Raw genomic sequence first — 19949 nt, forward strand, 5'->3', positions numbered from 1 at the left:
GGAGAGACCATGTGAGGTTATGACAGAGCCAAGTGACTTGGTGTATAGCGAGAATAGGAGAGGGCCTAGAACAGAGCCCTGGGGGACACCAGTGGTGAGAGCGCGTGGTGAGGAGACAGATTCTCGCCACGCCACCTGGTAGGAGCGACCTGTCAGGTAGGACGCAATCCAAGCGTGGGCCGCGCCGGAGATGCCCAACTCGGAGAGGGTGGAGAGGAGGATCTGATGGTTCACAGTATCGAAGGCAGCCGATAGGTCTAGAAGGATGAGAGCAGAGGAGAGAGAGTTAGCTTTAGCAGTGCGGAGCGCCTCCGTGATACAGAGAAGAGCAGTCTCAGTTGAGTGACTAGTCTTGAAACCTGACTGATTTGGATCAAGAAGGTCATTCTGAGAGAGATAGCAGGAGAGCTGGCCAAGGACGGCACGTTCAAGAGTTTTGGAGAGAAAAGAAAGAAGGGATACTGGTCTGTAGTTGTTGACATCGGAGGGATCGAGTGTAGGTTTTTTCAGAAGGGGTGCAACTCTCGCTCTCTTGAAGACGGAAGGGACGTAGCCAGCGGTCAAGGATGAGTTGATGAGCGAGGTGAGGTAAGGTAGAAGGTCTCCGGAAATGGTCTGGAGGAGAGAGGAGGGGATAGGGTCAAGCGGGCAGGTTGTTGGGCGGCCGGCCGTCACAAGACGCGAGATTTCATCTGGAGAGAGAGGGGAGAAAGAAGTCAAAGCACAGGGTTGGGCGGTGTGAGCAGAACCAGCGGTGTCGTTTGACTTAGCAAACGAGGATCGGATGTCGTCGACCTTCTTTTCAAAATGGTTGACGAAGTCGTCTGCAGAGAGGGAGGAGGGGGGGGGGGGGGGGAGGAGGATTCAGGAGGGAGGAGAAGGTGGCAAAGAGCTTCCTAGGGTTAGAGGCAGATGCTTGGAATTTAGAGTGGTAGAAAGTGGCTTTAGCAGCAGAGACAGAAGAGGAAAATGTAGAGAGGAGGGAGTGAAAGGATGCCAGGTCCGCAGGGAGGCGAGTTTTCCTCCATTTCCGCTCGGCTGCCCGGAGCCCTGTTCTGTGAGCTCGCAATGAGTCGTCGAGCCACGGAGCGGGAGGGGAGGACCGAGCCGGCCTGGAGGATAGGGGACATAGAGAGTCAAAGGATGCAGAAAGGGAGGAGAGGAGGGTTGAGGAGGCAGAATCAGGAGATAGGTTGGAGAAGGTTTGGGCAGAGGGAAGAGATGATAGGATGGAAGAGGAGAGAGTAGCGGGGGAGAGAGAGCGGAGGTTGGGACGGCGCGATACCATCCGAGTAGGGGCAGTGTGGGAAGTGTTGGATGAGAGCGAGAGGGAAAAGGATACAAGGTAGTGGTCGGAGACTTGGAGGGGAGTTGCAATGAGGTTAGTGGAAGAACAGCATCTAGTAAAGATGAGGTCAAGCGTATTGCCAGCCTTGTGAGTAGGGGGGGAAGGTGAGAGGGTGAGGTCAAAAGAGGAGAGGAGTGGGAAGAAGGAGGCAGAGAGGAATGAGTCAAAGGTAGACATGGGGAGGTTAAAGTCACCCAGAACTGTGAGAGGTGAGCCGTCCTCAGGAAAGGAGCTTATCAAGGCATCAAGCTCATTGATGAACTCTCCAAGGGAACCTGGAGGGCGATAAATGATAAGGATGTTAAGCTTGAAAGGGCTGGTAACTGTGACAGCATGGAATTCAAAGGAGGCGATAGACAGATGGGTAAGGGGAGAAAGAGAGAATGACCACTTGGGAGAGATGAGGATCCCGGTGCCACCACCCCGCTGACCAGAAGGTCTCGGGGTGTGCGAGAACACATGGGCAGACGAAGAGAGAGCAGTAGGAGTAGCAGTGTTATCTGTGGTGAGCCATGTTTCCGTCAGTGCCAGGAAGTCGAGGGACTGGAGGGACGCATAGGCTGAGATGAGCTCTGCCTTGTTGGCCGCAGATCGGCAGTTCCAGAGGCCACCGGAGACCTGGAACTCCACGTGGGTCGTGCGGGCTGGGACCACCAGGTTAGGGTGGGCGCGGCCACGCGGTGTGAAGCGTTTGTATGGTCTGTGCAGAGAGGAGAGAACAGGGATAGACAGACACATGGTTGACAGGCTACAGAAGAGGCTACGCTAATGCAATGGAGATTAGAATGACAAGTGGGCTACACGTCTCGAATGTTCAGAAAGTTAAGCTTACGTTGCAAAAAAATAAAAATAAAATACAAGATCTTATTGACTAAAATGATATAGTACTGCTGGCTGGTGAAGTAGCCTGGCTAGCAGTGGCTACGTTGTTGAAAGTGAAGCTGGCTAGGTAACCTCGACAATTTCACTAAATTTCTCTAAACTACACAATTATCATGGATACAAGGACAGCAAAGACAACTAGCTAACACTACGCTAATCAAGTCGTCCCGTTGTAATGTAAGTTTCTACAGTGCTGCTATTCGGTAGAAGTTGGCTAGCTAGCAGTGTTGGCTAGGTAGGAGGACGGCAGCGCGGCAGGCGAAAAATAGCTGGCTAGCTAACCGATAATTACTCAAAGCTACACAATTATCTTAGAAAAAAAGATAGCAAAGAAAACTATGTAGCTAGCTAACACTACACAAGTCAAGTCGTTCCGTTGTAATGTAATCGTTTCTACCGTGCTGCTAATCGGTGGCTAGCTGGCTAGTTAGCAGGGTTGACTACGTTACGTTACGTTACGTTAGGGCGAGAATACCTGGCTAGCGAACCTCAGCGAACCTTGATAACTACACAAGTATCACCGATACAAAGACGGCTATGGAGCCAGCTAAGTAGCTAGCTAAGATCGAACAAATACAAATCAAAGATAGCAAAGACAACTGTGTAGTCAGCCAACACTACACTGATCAAGTCGTTCCGTTGTAATGCACTCGTTTCTACAATGCTGCTATTCGGTGGCAAGCTGGCTAGCTAGCAGTGTTGGCTACGTTGCGTTTCGTTAGGGCGAAAATAGCTGGCTGGCGAACCTCAATAACTACACAATTATGTTTGATGCAAAGACGGCTATGTAGCTAGCTAAGATCAAACAAATCAAACCGTTGTACTGTAGTGAAAATGAAAATCAGACCGTTGTACTATAATGAAATGTAATGAAAAGTTTATACTACTATTCGGTGGACGTTTGCTAGCTGCTGGGCAGATAAGTGTGGACTACGATAGACGACGGAATACGATAATTACGCAATTATCTTTTATACACAGACGGCTAAGTAGCTAGCTAAGAAGAAATTGCTAAGGTTAGACAAATTAAACCGTTGTACTATAATGAAATGTAATGAAATGTAATGAAAATGAAATGAAAAGTTATACTACCTGCAGAGCGAATGCAAATGCGACCGCTCGCTCCAAACCGGATGTTGAGACAAGGTTCTACAGGCTGTTGACATCTAGTGGAAGCCGTAGTAAGTGCAAACACATCCATATCTCGCTGTGATTTCAATAGGATCCTGGTTGAAAATCGACCAGCCTCAGAATTCCCACTTCCTGTTTGGATTTTTGCATATGAGTTCTGTTATACTCACAGACATAATTCAAACAGTTTTAGAAACTTCAGAGTGTTTTTTATCCAATACTAATAATAATATGCATATATTAGCAACTATGACTGAGGAGCAGGCCGTTTACTCTGGGCACCTCTGTGCACCTTTTATCCAAGCTACTCAATACTGCCCCTGCAGCCATAAGAAGTTAAGCCTTAGCCCCACCCATCTCTTTAAGGATTCACATGTGAGTCCATGTGCTAAACAGTGACTAACTAAGTAAGAACACAGCAATAATCCCAACCCATACTACTAGCAATACAAACTGATTGTCATAACTAGCCACCATGCATGGATCTCCAGGTAGCTAAAGCTAACCAACTAGGTTCAATGTTAGATAACTAGCAATGCAAATAGATTTCTGAGATACAAATAATATTACAACACAGATCATACAGGTAACATTAGCTAGTGAGCCAGCCAGCTAATGTTAGCTAGCTAGCTAACAGTACGCTCTAACTTAAAATGAAAATTACTTTCTGACTAAATTAGAAACGTATAATATCTGAAAATGTATCTAGCTAGACTATCTTACCCGTATACATGGATGAACACTTCTCCCTCTCTGACGGATGCCATGGGGGTCCTTAGTTTGAAGATGTAATCCGGAGACAGGTGTTTTATACAACAGCCTTCTGTGTTCTCTTTTCGACTCCCTCTTCATATTTACAATCAAACGCTAGAATTTTCTCCATCTCCTTAGCAATCATACTCTGCTACCACCGGGCATTCAACTTCTTCCATGACAACAGCATTGTTGATCGCTGTTTCTGAAGACTCTACAATGTCTGGTTCAATTAAAATGTTTTTATCTAAATCAGGGATCTCCTCATCGTCTGATTCATTTTCAGAGTCACAGAGAGTCAGCATGGCACGATCGTCCCGCAGAAAGTGGAGAGCAGTAGCAACACTTCTGCAGTTCTTCATGATATCTTTCAAGAAAGCTGCGGTAGAAAGGATTACCTACACATACTGAGCAGCTCATGTTATAGACAGAAGCATGCTACATGTCAGACCAATCCGAACTCATCTCTCGGCACGTCCAGACCATCCATTATCTCAGCCAATCATGGCTAGCTGGAAGGTTCCTGTCTTTTCCCGTGGTTAAACCAACTAGGCTCGTAATTTATTCATATTTACAGATGGCATACAAGTTTGTTATTAAGGCACATGAAAGTTCATTGTTCCAGAAGGCATTTCTGCCAAAAACGCATTTTGATCAAAAATATGAATGTTTACGTTCAAATGCCTCTCCTGTGAAGTAGTGACATGCGACATACTCCTAGTTTCCTGAAACGAGTCACATTTGTGCTCCCATACACTTTTGGTCATAAGCACGCTTATTTGCACATAAACACATATGTATTATAAAAGAAAGAGATAATACCATTGTTGCTGAGTAAATTATACCCCAGATTGTGTCCAAGATAAACAGTGTTTGTATGATTCGTCCATCAAAAGCATAACAAACAAACCTAACAAGCCTCCTTCCCGTCAAGGCTCTGTGGTCTTTGCTGACTGCATTATCGCCGAGGAGCGATAAGGCAATTAGAGCAACTCACAGCAAAAGCTGTTATTCTGCACATTGCACCCGCAAGTCTGTTTACTTAGGAAAAGCTCTGTAGAAAACACAAACCTATCAAAAAACACATAACAGCTCCAGTGACTCAACAAAGCTACAGTATGTCGTTACATTTTACTCCATGTGAACTGTATTCTTTATGTTTCAAGATTTCTCCTTGACTCTACTCACAGAAAAACATGACATCAAATTCATGACATCAAGTGTAGACTCCCAAATATTGACACAACCAAATAGTTATTTCAGAGCTAATGACTAATATGCCACGACGTTAAAATGGAGACATGGAACAGTTTTGCAATTGCAACCATTTGGCAACTTAAACTAGGGAAAGTTCCTGAATTTGTCGAACACGCTCCCAAAAGTGACCGAATTTTCCCCTTGTTTTCGATTTTCTCACTCAGCCCCTCTTGCACCCCACTTACCCTGAAGAGCCTACTCTAATGATATGGAGGACGAGAGCTAATGTACCTCCCTGCTTTGTACTAAGGATAGTTAAGCCCACGGAAACACTTGTAGGGACAAACACACAGTCACATGCTTTAAATAACACACAAACATATTATAATTGTTTACCTTCCACTGTACTGTTTTCTGTGTCTCTGGCTTAGAGTAAAGCAACACAATTTAAAAAAACATCAGATTGTAAGTACATAGCTGCAAACAAGATATTTCCTTTTCATTTGAGCAGGGGTGTGTGACTCTTTAGAATGTTTTTTATTATCAGTCAGGATTTCAGATTCAATTGAAGTTAGGACAGATTGTAGTTCCCAAACTATCTTCGTTCTTTATAAAATTGAAAAAGAAAGCGAAGATTGGATTTCTTGCTATACAGATCAGCAATAACAGCTGTTGTTGTGCTCCAAGTCAAGTCTCCATCACAACGTGTTAAGGAGAAAACCTTGCTGCACCCATGTCTGCCAACCACCACTGCTCAGTGAATTCGTTTTTTTCCTTAACCATAACTGCATGAAATTGTGCAAAATTGAAGAAGATTGAACGTGATTGTGGTCGATTGCAAGAGTGGTGTACTGAGAGACAAGCAAGTGTTTGTATTTGCTCATCAGAGTGTAACACTTTGTACTGGGAGACAGCAGCTGTTGTGTGACAGAAAAACAATGAACTGAATTAGAACCAGAGCATGCCATTTATGCCACTGAAAACACTTTATGGTCTTAACTCAATCAGGCTGTTGTTGGGTGTGTGTGTGTGTGTGTGTGTGTGTGTGTGTGTGTGTGTGTGTGTGTGTGTGTGTGTGTGTGTGTGTGTGTGTGTGTGTGTGTGTGTGTGTGTGTGTGTGTGTGTGTGTGTTTGCATGCTTAATTTTTTTCTGAGTGAGGGCAGAAATAGGGGAAGAGGGTGAGAGATGATGAAAGTGTGAACGAGAGGATAGAATAAATTGGGAGGGAGAGATAATGGAAAGATTGTGAAAGCATAGATATGAACACAATGGAAAGGAAATTGGACTGGAATCTCTGAGAAGATGAAAGCAGAAGGAATGACACTAGATAGAAAATATTACATTACACAATCTATAGGAATGCTTTCTACACTGAGTGTAGAAAACATTAAGAATACCTTCCTAATATTGAGTTGCCCCTCAGAACAGCCTCAATTCGTAAGGGCATGGACTCTACAAGGTGTCAAAAGCATTCCACAGGGATGCTGACCCATGTTTACTCCAAAGCTTCCCACAGTTATGTCAAGTTGGCTGGATGTATTTTGGGTGGTGTACCATTCTTGATACACATGGGAAACTGTTGAGCGTGAAAAACCCAGTAGTGTTGAAATTCTTGACACAAACCGGTGCTCCTGGCACCTACTACCATACCCCGTTCAAAGGCACTAAAATATTTTGTCTTGCCCATTCACCCTCTGAATAGCACACATACACAATCCATGTCTCGATTGTTTCAAGGCTGGAAAATCCTTCTTTAACCTGTCTCCCCCTATCTATACTGATTGAAGTCGATTCAACAAGTGACATTAATAAGGGATTCACCTGGTCAGTCTATGTCATGGAAAGAGCGTAATGTTTTGTACACTCCCCCTTCTTCCTCTAGAAATCATGGACCGGGTGGTTCTGGGTGAGTGGCCGTGCCTGCGGCCTGCTGTCAACCCTCAGATCCACAGCCAGGAGCTGGGCCAACTCATGCAGCGTTGCTGGGCAGAGGAGCCCACCGAGAGGCCCGAGTTCAACCACATCAAACTGCTGCTACGCAAACAGAACAGGTGGGTGTAGGGGGGTGGAAGTGGGGAGTTTGTGTTCCATGATTCCATTAATATCTGTGCGTCTCCATTCCAAAAAAAGAGTATGACTACAGTACCTGTCAAAAGTTTGGACCCACCTACTCATTCAAGGGTTTTTCTTTATTTTTACTATTTTCTACATTGTAGAGTCGTGTAGTAAACAAAAAAAGTGTTAAACAAAGCAAAATATATTTTATATTTTATATTCTTAAAAGTAGCCACCCTTTGCCTTGTTGACAGCTTTGCACACTTTTGGCATTCTCTCAACCAGCTTCATGAAGAATGCTTTTCCAACAGTCTTGAAGGAGTTCCCACAAATGCTGAGCACTTGTTGGCTGCTTTTCCTTCACTCTGCGGTCCAACTCATCCCAAACCATCCCAATTGTGTCGAGATCGGGTGATTGCGGAGGCCAGGTCATCTGATGCAGCACTCCATCACTCTCCTTCTTGGTCAAATAGCCCTTACACAGCCTGGAGGGGTCATTGTACTGTTGAAAAACAAATGATAGTCCCACTAAGAGCAAACCAGATGGGATGGCGTATTGCTGCAGAATGCTGTGGTAGCCATGCTGGTTAAGTGTGCCTTGAATTCGAAAAAATCACTTGCACTGTCACCAGCAAAGCACCCCCACATCATCACACCTCCTCCTCCATGCTTCACGGTGGGAGCCACACATGCAGAGATCATCCGTTCACCTACTCTGCGTCTCACAAAGACACGGCGGTTGGAACCAAAAATCTCAAATTTGGAATCATCAGACCAAAGGACAGATTTCCACTGGTCTAATGTTCATTGCTTGTGTTTCTTGGCTCAAGCAAGTCTCTTATTATTATTTGTGCCTTTTAGTAGTGGTTTCTTTGCAGCAATTTGACCATGAAGGCCTGATTCACGCAGTCTCCTCTGAAACAGTTGATGTTGAGATGTGTCTGTTACTTGAACTGTGTGAAGCATTTATTTGGGCTGCAATTTCTGAGGCTGGTAACTCTAATGAACTTATTCTCTGCAACAGAGGTAACTCTGGGTCTTCCTTTCCTGTGGCGGTCCTCATGAGAGCCTGTTTCATCAGAGCGCTTGATGGTTTTTGCGACTGCACTTCAAGAAACGTTCAAAGTTCTTGAAATTCTCCGGATTGAATGACCATCGTGTTTGTGTGCGTGTGTGTGTGTGTGTGTGTGTGTGTGTGTGTGTGTGTGTGTGTGTGTGTGTGTGTGTGTGTGTGTGTGTGTGTGTGTGTGTGTGTGTGTGTGTGTGTGTGTGTGTAGGGAGTGCAGCACTAACATCCTGGATAACCTGCTGTCTCGTATGGAGCAGTATGCTAACAACCTGGAGGAGCTGGTGGAGGAGAGAACCCAGGCCTACCACGAAGAGAAACGCAAGGCTGAGGCCCTGCTCTACCAGATACTACCACAGTGAGTCTCTGCTACACAAACACGCACACACGCACGCACACACACACACACACACACACACACACACACACACACACACACACACACACACACACACACTGAGTCAATACTATACACGCACACACACAGTGCCTGTTACTGTCTGTACCTGCAGTTCAGTGGCGGAGCAGCTAAAGAGAGGGGAGACGGTGCAGGCCGAGGCCTTTGATTCAGTCACCATCTACTTCAGTGACATTGTGGGCTTCACAGCCATATCAGCTGAGAGCACACCTATGCAGGTGAGAGAGCACAATCACATTGTGACACGACTCCCACAGGTGTGACAAGTTACAAAGATAGACCTTACAAGGGAGACCATAGTCAAATCCAACAATTTCCATTCTGCTCTAAAAAATGTTTGCCTCTTTAGGTTGTGACCCTGCTCAATGACCTCTACACCTGTTTCGATGCCATCATTGACAACTTTGATGTTTACAAGGTAACATTATATTTCTCATCAATGTGCAGATGAAGGAAAGGAAAAGAGGAGATGAAGCCTCTATTTGAGATCCTCCATTAGGACCCACTGACCTCCCTGCCCCTGCTGTCTCTGTGGCGCCCCCAGGTGGAGACCATCGGCGATGCCTACATGGTGGTGTCCGGCCTGCCGGTGAGGAACGGGAAGCTACACGGCCGAGAGATTGCCCGCATGGCCCTGGCTCTGCTCAACGCCGTACGCACCTTCAAAATCCGCCACCGGCCTGACCAGCAGCTCAAACTACGCATTGGCATCCACAGCGGTGAGCGGCACGCAATGGTCACATACTAGCAGACTCAGTGATGATATACCAATTTCAGTTGTGTGATTGACCAATTCACTCCACTCTATATTCAGGCCCTGTGTGTGCAGGAGTGGTGGGGCTGAAGATGCCACGGTACTGTCTGTTTGGAGACACAGTCAACACCTCTTCACGACTGGAGTCCAATGGTGAAGGTAAGCCACAGAGAGTCATACAACATGTGGGTTTTAAATCTGGGACTCAAGTTCCACAGTTCTGTTGTTTTTCATATCTCTGTGGTAGTTAGTTGACTAATTAATGATTGCTTCCCTCAACTTCTCTCCCGCACAGCGCTGAAGATCCATGTGTCTGCGGCTACGCGTGACGTCCTGCAGGAGTTCAACTGCTTCCAGCTGGAGCTGAGAGGAGACGTGGCGATGAAGGGGAAAGGGAAAATGACCACCTACTGGCTACTGGGAGAGAGCAAGAGCAACGAGTCAACGAGCTAAGGAGACAAGCCAAGGGAAGGAGGGAGGAAGGTCATGAAGGAAGAAGTGGTGGAGGAAAATGTGAGCAAATAATGGGAACCACTGATTGATGTTCTGGAGCAAGTAAACAAATGAAGAGGCCTGGTGAATGAATGAGGTGGGGATGGGGGAGGTAGATGCGGGAGAAGGAGAAGGAGGATGTGGAGAACTTTCTTGACTTCAGCCCTCCTGCACTTGAACATCTAGATTCTAAGGACATATAGAAAGCTACATGCTCTGAGAGTGTGTGTGTGATGGTCTGTGTATACGTTTTTCCAGTTTTATTTCTATGTTGGAGGTTTTGGATGCAACACGGATGGTATTTAGATCGGTAAGAAAAATGGTTCACAAACAAACCTTTACAGGAGGTTGTGGATATTGCTATCTGGTGGTCACATTATGTAACTGTTTTTTGAATTCATGTCTTTTATGAGTACACAGTATCCCACTCAGCACAGACGTCAGTTTAAAGTCTAGTTTTGATTTAAATTTGGTTGAGTTGTCAACTAATTCAACGTGAAATCAACAATGGATTCAGAAAAAAAGACGAAATGCTTTTTTGCAAATCCAATCAGTTTTCCACGTTGATTCAACATCATCACATACATTTTGGGGGTTGAAATGACGTGGAAATGACGTTCAAACTTTGGGTCTGGGATTTATCATTTGATTAATTTCCACGGTAGTGTTTGTGATCATGTATCCTCAGACCCCAACCACAATAACTGAGCCTACTCTGGAGTTAAAATGACTTGCTTTATATATATATAAATATCTATATATATGTGGGTGATGGGTGGGTGGGTGGGTGGGTGGGTGTCTAATGTCTCATCAGTGTATATGATTTGTCTGTTTACAGTCATATCAGTCTTATTATTTTGTACAATACAGATGTTGTTTATTTCTCAATAGATTACTTTTCTATTGCCTAAAGGGCAATTCACAGAAATGCACTTAAGATACATCCTCTTACTCTGGTGAAATAAAGTCAAGCGTCCCACTTCTTCGGCACCATATACAGTTTCATTATTCTCACTGAAGTGTGCGATTGCCTCTCAATCTGTCTAATCAGATTCATTGTAATGCATTATTGTTGTTAGTGAAAATATATAGCTGAGCTTACATCATACACATTGAAAGTGGCATGATTTTGAACATTACAGGTAACTGCCAAAATAATGGAAACACTTGAGTAAATGGGGGATACAAAGTATATTGTAAGCAGGTGCTTCCACACAGATGTGGTTCCTGAGTTAATTAAGCAATTAACATCCCATCATGCTTAGGGTCATATATAAAAATGCTGGGCAGACTATTCTTTTGGCTACGTTCCCCCATAGGATGACAATGCCTCCATCCACAGGGCACGAGTGGTCACTGAATGGTTTGATAAGAATGAAAACGGTATAAACCATATGTCATGTCCGTCTCAGTCACCAGATCTTGACCCAATTGAATACTTATGGGATATTCTGGTGCGTTTTCCACCACCATCAACAAAACATCAAATTATGGAATTTCTCATGGAAGAATGGTGTCGCACTTGTAGAATTTATGCTAAGGTAAATTGAAGCTGTTCTGGCTCAACGCCCTATTAAGCAACTTTATGTTGGTGTTTCCTTTATTTTGGCAGTTACCTGTATTCAACAGTAATTGAAGAAAGGTAACCATTTCTGCTGGAAAGACAGGCTCTTGACACAGGCTAGCTTTATGAAAATTGTGGATTGACAGTTGGACACACACTGGCTCCTGATTTCCTGAATGGATTTGTCTGAACAGCTACTCTGAAAACACCCCTGGAATAAAATGAAGAGGTCACCAGGGAACTCTTAAAAAGGGTACACACTGAGAACCTCTATAACTTTGCAATAACAAACCGTGTCGAAAAGGACAAAATGAATTCTGGGGTAGATGTGTATAAAGGAATTCTGGGTTAGATGTGTATAAAGTTCCATATTTTGGTTTGGTGTTCACAGTAACCTTTGCGTTTGAGAGTCATGGAGAATGGTCTTGTTTTTTGCGTCTCAAGCCAACAGTGTTCATCTGTTGAGAAGTGTTGAACAGATCAATACTGTCTGTAAGACCTCATATATCAGCCTGTTGACATGTATTTTCACCTTTTGTTTTTCTGTTAGAATCAGTAAATATGGTATTAGTGGCTGTTTTATTTCTGTGTGTCCCTATCAGTGGTGGGGTGTATGTAAATGTATTCACTATTCAGAGCATGTGTGTGAGAGGGTAAAAAAAGCAGGCACCTTTACAAGTCTTTAACAGGTACTTTTTCTCCACCAAACCCTTTAATTACTTACCGAATCTCATTTAAACTATATCTGATCCCCACTTTCACTATTATCAAATATCTTTAGATTACTTCATTAAACCCTCCTCTAATCCAGGGCAGCCTAGACAAAATTAGCAATACTGTAGTTTTGGGTTCTTTCTCCCTGTCCTTCTCCCTCTTTTCTTTCTCAGTCAATCATCTCTGACTAATCGCTCTCTCTCTCCCCAAGGATCAAATGTAACCCTTTCCCTTGGGTCAGAGCCCAAAGGTCGGTATTAGAATAAGCCTTAAACTGTAACCTGTCATCCATCATAAGGTAATGTAGTCATTATCTAATGTGTCTTGAAGCCTGTGAAGTATGTGTGTAACGATATTCGTCTTCGGATGAAGAGTAGTCATCGTACCAAAGCGCAGCGTGGCAAGTGTTCATGTTATTTTTATTAGAACAGAAACACTAAACAAAATAACAACGAGAGTGAAACGAAAACGAAACAGTCCTGTAAGGTGCAGCAACACAAAACAGAAAACAACTACCCACAAAACACAGGTGGGAAAAGGATACCTAAGTATGGTTCTCAATCAGAGACAACGATAGACAGCTACCTCTGATTGAGAACCACACCCGGCCAAACACACAGAAAAGAAAACATAGAACACAAAACATAGAATGCCCACCCCAACTCACGCCCTGACCAACCAAAATAGAGACATAAAAAGGATCTCTAAGGTCAGGGTGTGACAATGTGTTTGATCTCTGTAACATCAAGTGCTTGAGTGAAGAAGACAATATATATAACTGTTTCTATTGTAGCTTTGAAATGTGGTACTAAACTTTATTTTACTCTATTTCATTTATCTTGCTTGTTTGTTGATTAATTTCAACTGTCATTTATAGTGGTAAAACTGAAATAGACAAGGTACATTTTTATTTTTAATACATTCATTTCTTCAAGTCAAGGGCATGGATAAGTTTTCACAGAAGGAAAATAGTCCATATAGTAGGACAGTATACTGAACATTGTGTTCAAATGTTTGTGAAATGTATCTGGGAAACCTGGACAATGTTGTGGATTGAAAGAACAGCAATATTATTTAATTTGACCTAATACCTTATATGGCACAACAAGGGCAACTTTTTAAAACTATTTTCCTGCAATTCTACAAAGTTTGACATGACTTATTATGCCTCTATTGAGGGGTATATGGGGGAGGGGGGGGGGGGTATTTTGAAAACACAGTATAAGTGGAAGCCCCCCCCAACAAAACAAATTGTTGGGGAAAACGATTTTTCCCCCTGGATTTCAGCACATTTTGCCATGGGGAAGAGAGAAGAATGTGCAGTTTTATCATGTTACTTTATACGTTTTGTCATGAGTATGAGAGAAAATGTTGCAGTTTTAAAGCAAATGTTCAACGATTCTACACATTTTGCCATGGAGCAGAAAAAATGATTTGAGGTTTTATAGCTAATCTCATGCTATTCTTCACATTTTTGCCACGACGACGAAGACAAATCGATCTGTAGTGAATATTGGGGGCATCCCCCGTGCCAATTTCGCCTATGTGGCACATCAAGAGTCTGATGCCTGGATCCCTGTTCCCAAAATGTTGTCGCTCTGCACAACAGGGGCCACTCTTTTCGCCGGCCTGTACATTGCCCGAACTGAAGCCAGGCGGTTCTTGAATAGTCGCTTTATTTGTCCATTCGCCGGGGAACACAGTGGCAGAGGTCCGGGATGATCAGTGTCCAGACAGATTCTCAGAATGTCGATAGTTTTCTGACTGACGTGAGGCGCAACGGTGAGTTGACGCAGCGTTGTACGAAAAGGAGTGCGATATCCTCCTTGCGCCAGGGATGTTTAAAAAATCTGATTGGGTATGATTTTTAGTCGACGAGGGCGTGCTGGCCCGTTGTGTCCCGTTGATCATGCAAGACTGTGTCATCTTTAAAGTCATCAAGTCATCTTTAAAAAACAATGACTCCCTTCTTCGGACGCAGGGGCTTTCGCCCAGAGTGAGGAAGCCATATGGCGTTGTGATTTTGGGTAAATGCGGAAGAGACATTGCCGCCCGTGTCGTTGGATCCACCAAATCTTCTCTTAACATGTATTGATGCTCCGGAAGAGGACCGGCGTGACTCAATGCTCGACAGAAGACAGATGTGGAGTGCGGCAACAGTGGAATTGTATTGCGACGTGGGTAGAGCAGCACACACCCTTCCCGGTCTCTTGGAGTTTGCAGACATCGTGCCTGTCCCAGGGGCGGAATGGTAAACTTTGGGATGCGGTCAGGTGTCATCACCATGTCCTCAAAATATTTTTTTTTTGTCTTTGCAGCCGTCTGGGTCGGTTGGAGTCGCAGTTGCGTTGACATTTTCAATTTTCCGGAATGGGATCCGATTACTTTTACGCAAATCAACTTTTACGCACATCCAGAAGGCGTTTAACGAAGCCAGTAGACCTCACTGTTGGCCTGCTGTAGCTTATTGTTTTACACTTGATCATCTTTTGCTATTGATTTAGTGTAAAACTTTACATTACATACATCATTTAAGTCATTTAGCAGACGCTCTTATCCAGAGCGACTTACAAATTGGTGCGTTCACCTTATGACATCCAGTGGAACAGCCACTTTACAAACAGTGCATCTAAATCTTTTAAGGGGGGGGGGGGGTCAGAAGGATTACTTTATCCTATTCTAGGTATTCCTTAAAGAGGTGGGGTTTCAGGTGTCTCCGGAAGGTGGTGATTGACTCTGCTGTCCTGGCGTCGTGAGGGAGTTTGTTCCACCATTGGGGTGCCAGAGCAGCGAACAGTTTTGACTGGGCTGAGCGGGAACTGTACTTCCTCAGAGGTAGGGAGGCGAGCAGGCCAGAGGTGGATGAACGCAGTGCCCTTGTTTGGGTGTAGGGCCTGATCAGAGCCTGGAGGTACTGAGGTGCCGTTCCCCTCACAGCTCCGTAGGCAAGCACCATGGTCTTGTAGCGGATGCGAGCTTCAACTGGAAGCCAGTGGAGAGAGCGGAGGAGCGGGGTGACGTGAGAGAACTTGGGAAGGTTGAACACCAGACGGGCTGCGGCGTTCTGGATGAGTTGTAGGGGTTTAATGGCACAGGCAGGGAGCCCAGCCAACAGCGAGTTGCAGTAATCCAGACGGGAGATGACAAGTGCCTGGATTAGGACCTGCGCCGCTTCCTGTGTGAGGCAGGGTCGTACTCTGCGGATGTTGTAGAGCATGAACCTACAGGAACGGGCCACCGCCTTGATGTTAGTTGAGAATGACAGGGTGTTGTCCAGGATCACGCCAAGGTTCTTAGCGCTCTGGGAGGAGGACACAATGGAGTTGTCAACCGTGATGGCGAGATCATGGAACGGGCAGTCCTTCCCCGGGAGGAAGAGCAGCTCCGTCTTGCCGAGGTTCAGCTTGAGGTGGTGATCCGTCATCCACACTGATATGTCTGCCAGACATGCAGAGATGCGATTCGCCACCTGGTCATCAGAAGGGGGAAAGGAGAAGATTAATTGTGTGTCGTCTGCATAGCAATGATAGGAGAGACCATGTGAGGTTATGACAGAGCCAAGTGACTTGGTGTATAGCGAGAATAGGAGAGGGCCTAGAACAGAGCCCTGGGGGACACCAGTGGTGAGAGCGCGTGGTGAGGAGACAGATTCTCGCCACGCCACCTGGTAGGAGCGACCTGTCAGGTAGGGAGCTTTAGGCAGACTAGATATGTAATGAAGGAGTGTCCAATTTCTCGGAGATATGCTTCTGACGTGACAGATAAAGCAGTGCCCATATATTTAAATTACAGGTATATCACATGCATCATTGGTTCTCAGGAACTATCACCTACTTACTGACGTCAATAAGCTGTCTTTTTCAGTCAGTCAACAACTGAACTCCTCCCACGGGGTTGGCTAACAGATGCCCTTGCCATACTGAGGTTAACTTTATAAGCACCTCTGTGCATTCAAATGATCAATGACACTGTCATAAACAATTATTATACAATGGCTAAAAGCAGTGGCGGTCAGTGCCGTTTAAGATGAGGGAGGACAATTTTTTTTTTAATAAGCATGGTCTAATTTCTATGACAGCATATTGGATGACTCTCATTCATATTTCATTCACCCAGTTCAATGTAAGAAAGATAGGTTTAGGCTACTACATGATACTCAAATTTCCCTACACCCATCATGAGGTTGCTACAACCTAGCCCATGAATGAAGTTTACAACGTAGGTTGAGAGACAAATTTGAGGTGACAGACAGTGACATTCAATACCGCCTTGCACACTCTTGCCTGATATAGGGTGTAATCATTAGTCCAACTGCTGCAAACAATGTTTGTTTATCCACGTTTTGTTCCATTTGCTTCCGCTTAAACATTTTTTTTCAACAGAATCGGCAGAATGAATACACCCCTGATCACGCATAAACACAATTCACTCTCATAACAGCCACGTTGCATTACTTCTCTTCCCTTCGCTTGTGGACTTCAATGCACAACACATCAGCTGTATGTGCCTGGGTTAAGAAACCTTTCCAAGACAAACCGCTACACAAAGCCGACATCGTTGTCACCATATTAGCTAAAGTAACATCATAGTCAGCATAACTAATATAATTAACGCGTTAGTAAACCCACTACAATCATGCAGTAACATTAGTGTACAGTCAGTAAGCAGTTACACTGGCGGGCCCCGGTGGCAATAAACTTGTAATCCAAAAAGCTTACCTTGACTTGGAAGAGTTCCAGTCTTGTGTTGGAAAGTCATAGTCAGATAGCTAACAAAGCATCCCTCTGTTTGAGCAGGGTGTTTCAGTGGGCTAAACTAGTTAGCTGCATTTGCTAGCTACGTCAGTGAAACTGAAAGTGAAATAAATGACTCTCTCTATTTCTCTCTTGCTTCTCCTTCATTTTGGAAGAAATACATTTTTTAACTGTTCAACTATTGTATTTCTCACTCTGAGTCAACTACTCACCACATTTTATACACTGCAGTGCTAGCTGTAGTTTATGCTTTCGGGAATAAATACTCTGACCCTTTGGTTGGGTGGACAACATATCAGTTCGTGCTGCAAGAGCTCTGATAGGCTGGAGGACGTCCTCTGGACGTTGTCATAAATACTGTGTAAGTCTATGGAAGGGGGTGAGAACCATGAGTTTCCTAGGTTTTGTATTGAAGTCAATGTACCCAGAGCTAGCTATCCTCCAGCTACACCATGGTGCTACCCTCAGAGTGCTGTTGAGGCTACTGTAGACCTTCTTTGCAAAATAGTGTGTTTTAATCAGTTATTTGGTGACGTGATTATATTTAGTATAGTCTTATCTAAAAAGTATCACTTTTTTAATGTTTTACAATATAAATTTTTATGATATTCACTGAGGAGGATGGTCCTCCCCTTCCTCCTCTGATGAGCCTCCACTGGCTAAAAGATTACCAAAATGTTCAACCATTAATTGTGTTGATTTAATGGTTTATAGAGCACAAACAAAACATAACTGGGTTATATCTATTTTGTAGTCTCGGAAATCCCAGACCTAGCTAGGGCACCAGCACTGTGCTGGAACATTGTAAGATTGTGGGAGGCAACCCATATGTCTAGAGACTCTAGTGAGACTAGCTACAGTATTTAGTGACTGGGGAGAAATACTTTTTTATCCTAATATATAGTAGGAGAAATTGAAATATGTGGCTGCAAGTTCCCATGTATATAGTATTAAGAAATTATATATATATATATTTTTTTAAGCTTTCAGTCAAGTCAAGCGTTGAAGATTTTATCAGCAGTACAGCTCTAGGATGGTTACATGACTCAATTACATGTCCAAAGGGAAGCTTTCTCTGGCTGTTCTTGCTAAGAATAGTGAATCAAAACACACTGACGGATGACTGTTATGTGACATTTTATTTGACCAACTTTATAGTGTTGCAATCTTTATGTTAAGAACTATTCTTGCGTGCATATGTGTGATCAGCTATGTGGCTGGGTGCAAATACATATGAGTAAATATCAATGACTCTCAACTTCTTTTGGCTGGGAGGTATATTGAAGAAGCGTATGAATGAGTTTTCTACTTGTTCCATCTGGCTGGCTGCTCTCTTCTGTCCCCTTCTAGATGCCTCTAGGGTACAGCTGCTTTCTCCTTTCATCTAGCTGGCTGTTCTCTTTTGCCCCTTGTTGCTTGTTGCCTTATCTGATGTACGGGCAGAGCCCCCTTCACTCTGGCTGGCTGTTGTCTTCAGTCCGCTGCTGCCATGCACGGGTTTTGTCCCCTGTCGCAGCTTGATAAGCTTGAGGATCCATTTAGGCCTCTGCAGCTGGCTCCATTTCTTTTCCAGCTCCTTTCTTTTAATTTCTTTCTTTTTGATATCTTGCAATAATTTAATTTCTTGTTTGTTTATGTTATTCAGCTGCTTCTCTGTCAGGGGGAAGCCAATCATCCTCAGGATCATCCTGATTTCATTGCGGTTGCTGGAGTCAACAAGCACGATGGACTCATATAGGACTTTAGCCTTTTGGGACTTTGGGGGGTGGTACAGGTCAGCAGTAGCCCTGTGAGAGGCTTTTCCCTTTGATGGAGGTGTTGCTTTGCTGTTACCCCTGGACACCAGAAACTTGACCTCTAGGTCTCTGTCACTTTGGATCCTGGGGTTCCCTGACTTGTATGCTATGGATATCTGTAAATTGGAGAGCGAGAGAATATTCCGAGTTTACAAACAAGTTGAATTTACACTAAATACATTAATATCTTGATTTGGAAGGCTGAGGGTGAACTTCGACCAGTACTGAACATTTTAAAGCACTTTTTTAGAATGGCTTTAACAGGCAAAACCAGTCCACTTTGACTAACATTTTAGGATAAAAGTAGCTTGAACTTGTTTATTGTAAAGAATACAAATAATAATAATACTCACAGTTTCCATTTCAGGCATTTATATGTAGAAATTGCTTTAATTTAAAGTTTGTTGATAAAAGTTATTTTAGGTTTGATCCGTAGCTATGTTTATTCCATATTCATATTCTGTGTTGGTGCTTTTCCAAATATTCATATTCTGGAACGATGCATCATAATGGAGGTGCGTATATAATAGTTGGGAGCGTCCATTCCTAGAATCTTGCAGCTTTGCTGTCATATGATTTGTTTCAGGTATCAAGGTGCAAGATTATCCAGATCCCTCCAAATAAATAATATAAATAGAGTTTTTTTGTGTTATTTTGTTTGTTTGTTTCGTTTTTTTTTTTACAAAAACCACAACAAATAATATAATAAATAATCTGTGTGCGTACGTGAAATTGTCAATGTTTCCTCCATCCATTAAAACCACAACTGTTAGAAAACAACCTGGTTAATCAACTTGAAAGATTGTGTGTGTGGTTAATAACACAAACAGTTACTGTAGGCTGCTGTATCAACGTGAATGGAATAGTCTACCCTTGCACTGCTGATAGCAGGCCCACTGTACCGGAGGTAGGATCTCTAATGCTATGGGGAAATTAATTGGGGATGGATTTATCTGTGACACGCGGGAAAGGGCGCTGTAAATTATTTTGAGATTTACTTAGCTCGCTAGCTTTTCATGGCACC

At 43.8% G+C, this 19949-nt stretch overlaps 2 protein-coding genes across 4 annotated transcripts in view; one reads left to right on the top strand and one right to left on the bottom strand.

Annotated features, from left to right (window-relative positions):
* Nucleotides 1-10867, top strand: part of LOC129837448 (atrial natriuretic peptide receptor 1-like) — a 65410-nt gene extending 54543 nt beyond the window's left edge. For all 3 annotated transcript variants that reach the window (XM_055903610.1, XM_055903611.1, XM_055903612.1), the window contains exons 16-22: nt 7195-7363; nt 8645-8791; nt 8946-9069; nt 9201-9269; nt 9396-9570; nt 9666-9764; nt 9901-10867. In XM_055903610.1, coding sequence (XP_055759585.1) covers nt 7195-7363; nt 8645-8791; nt 8946-9069; nt 9201-9269; nt 9396-9570; nt 9666-9764; nt 9901-10058 — 941 coding nt within the window. In that variant the 3' untranslated portion in view covers nt 10059-10867. The remainder of the gene's footprint in view (nt 1-7194; nt 7364-8644; nt 8792-8945; nt 9070-9200; nt 9270-9395; nt 9571-9665; nt 9765-9900) is intronic.
* Nucleotides 10868-12775: 1908 nt separating this feature from the next.
* On the bottom strand, nt 12776-17415 carry LOC129837703 (uncharacterized). Its single transcript, XM_055904081.1, has 2 exons — nt 17094-17415; nt 12776-15844 (listed from the first exon to the last, which is right to left on the bottom strand). Exon 2 carries the CDS (start codon nt 15797-15799, stop codon nt 15050-15052), a length of 750 nt encoding a protein of 249 aa, XP_055760056.1. The 5' UTR covers nt 15800-15844; nt 17094-17415; the 3' UTR covers nt 12776-15049.
* Nucleotides 17416-19949: the final 2534 nt, after the last annotated feature.

Source organism: Salvelinus fontinalis, chromosome 38, assembly GCF_029448725.1.
Source record: "Salvelinus fontinalis isolate EN_2023a chromosome 38, ASM2944872v1, whole genome shotgun sequence".
Lineage (NCBI taxonomy): Eukaryota > Metazoa > Chordata > Actinopteri > Salmoniformes > Salmonidae > Salvelinus > Salvelinus fontinalis.

What these genes read in the sequence shown, in the direction of transcription:
- LOC129837703 (XM_055904081.1), bottom strand. Translation starts at nt 15,799, where the DNA reads ATGACGGATCACCACCTCAAGCTGAACCTCGGCAAGACGGAGCTGCTC.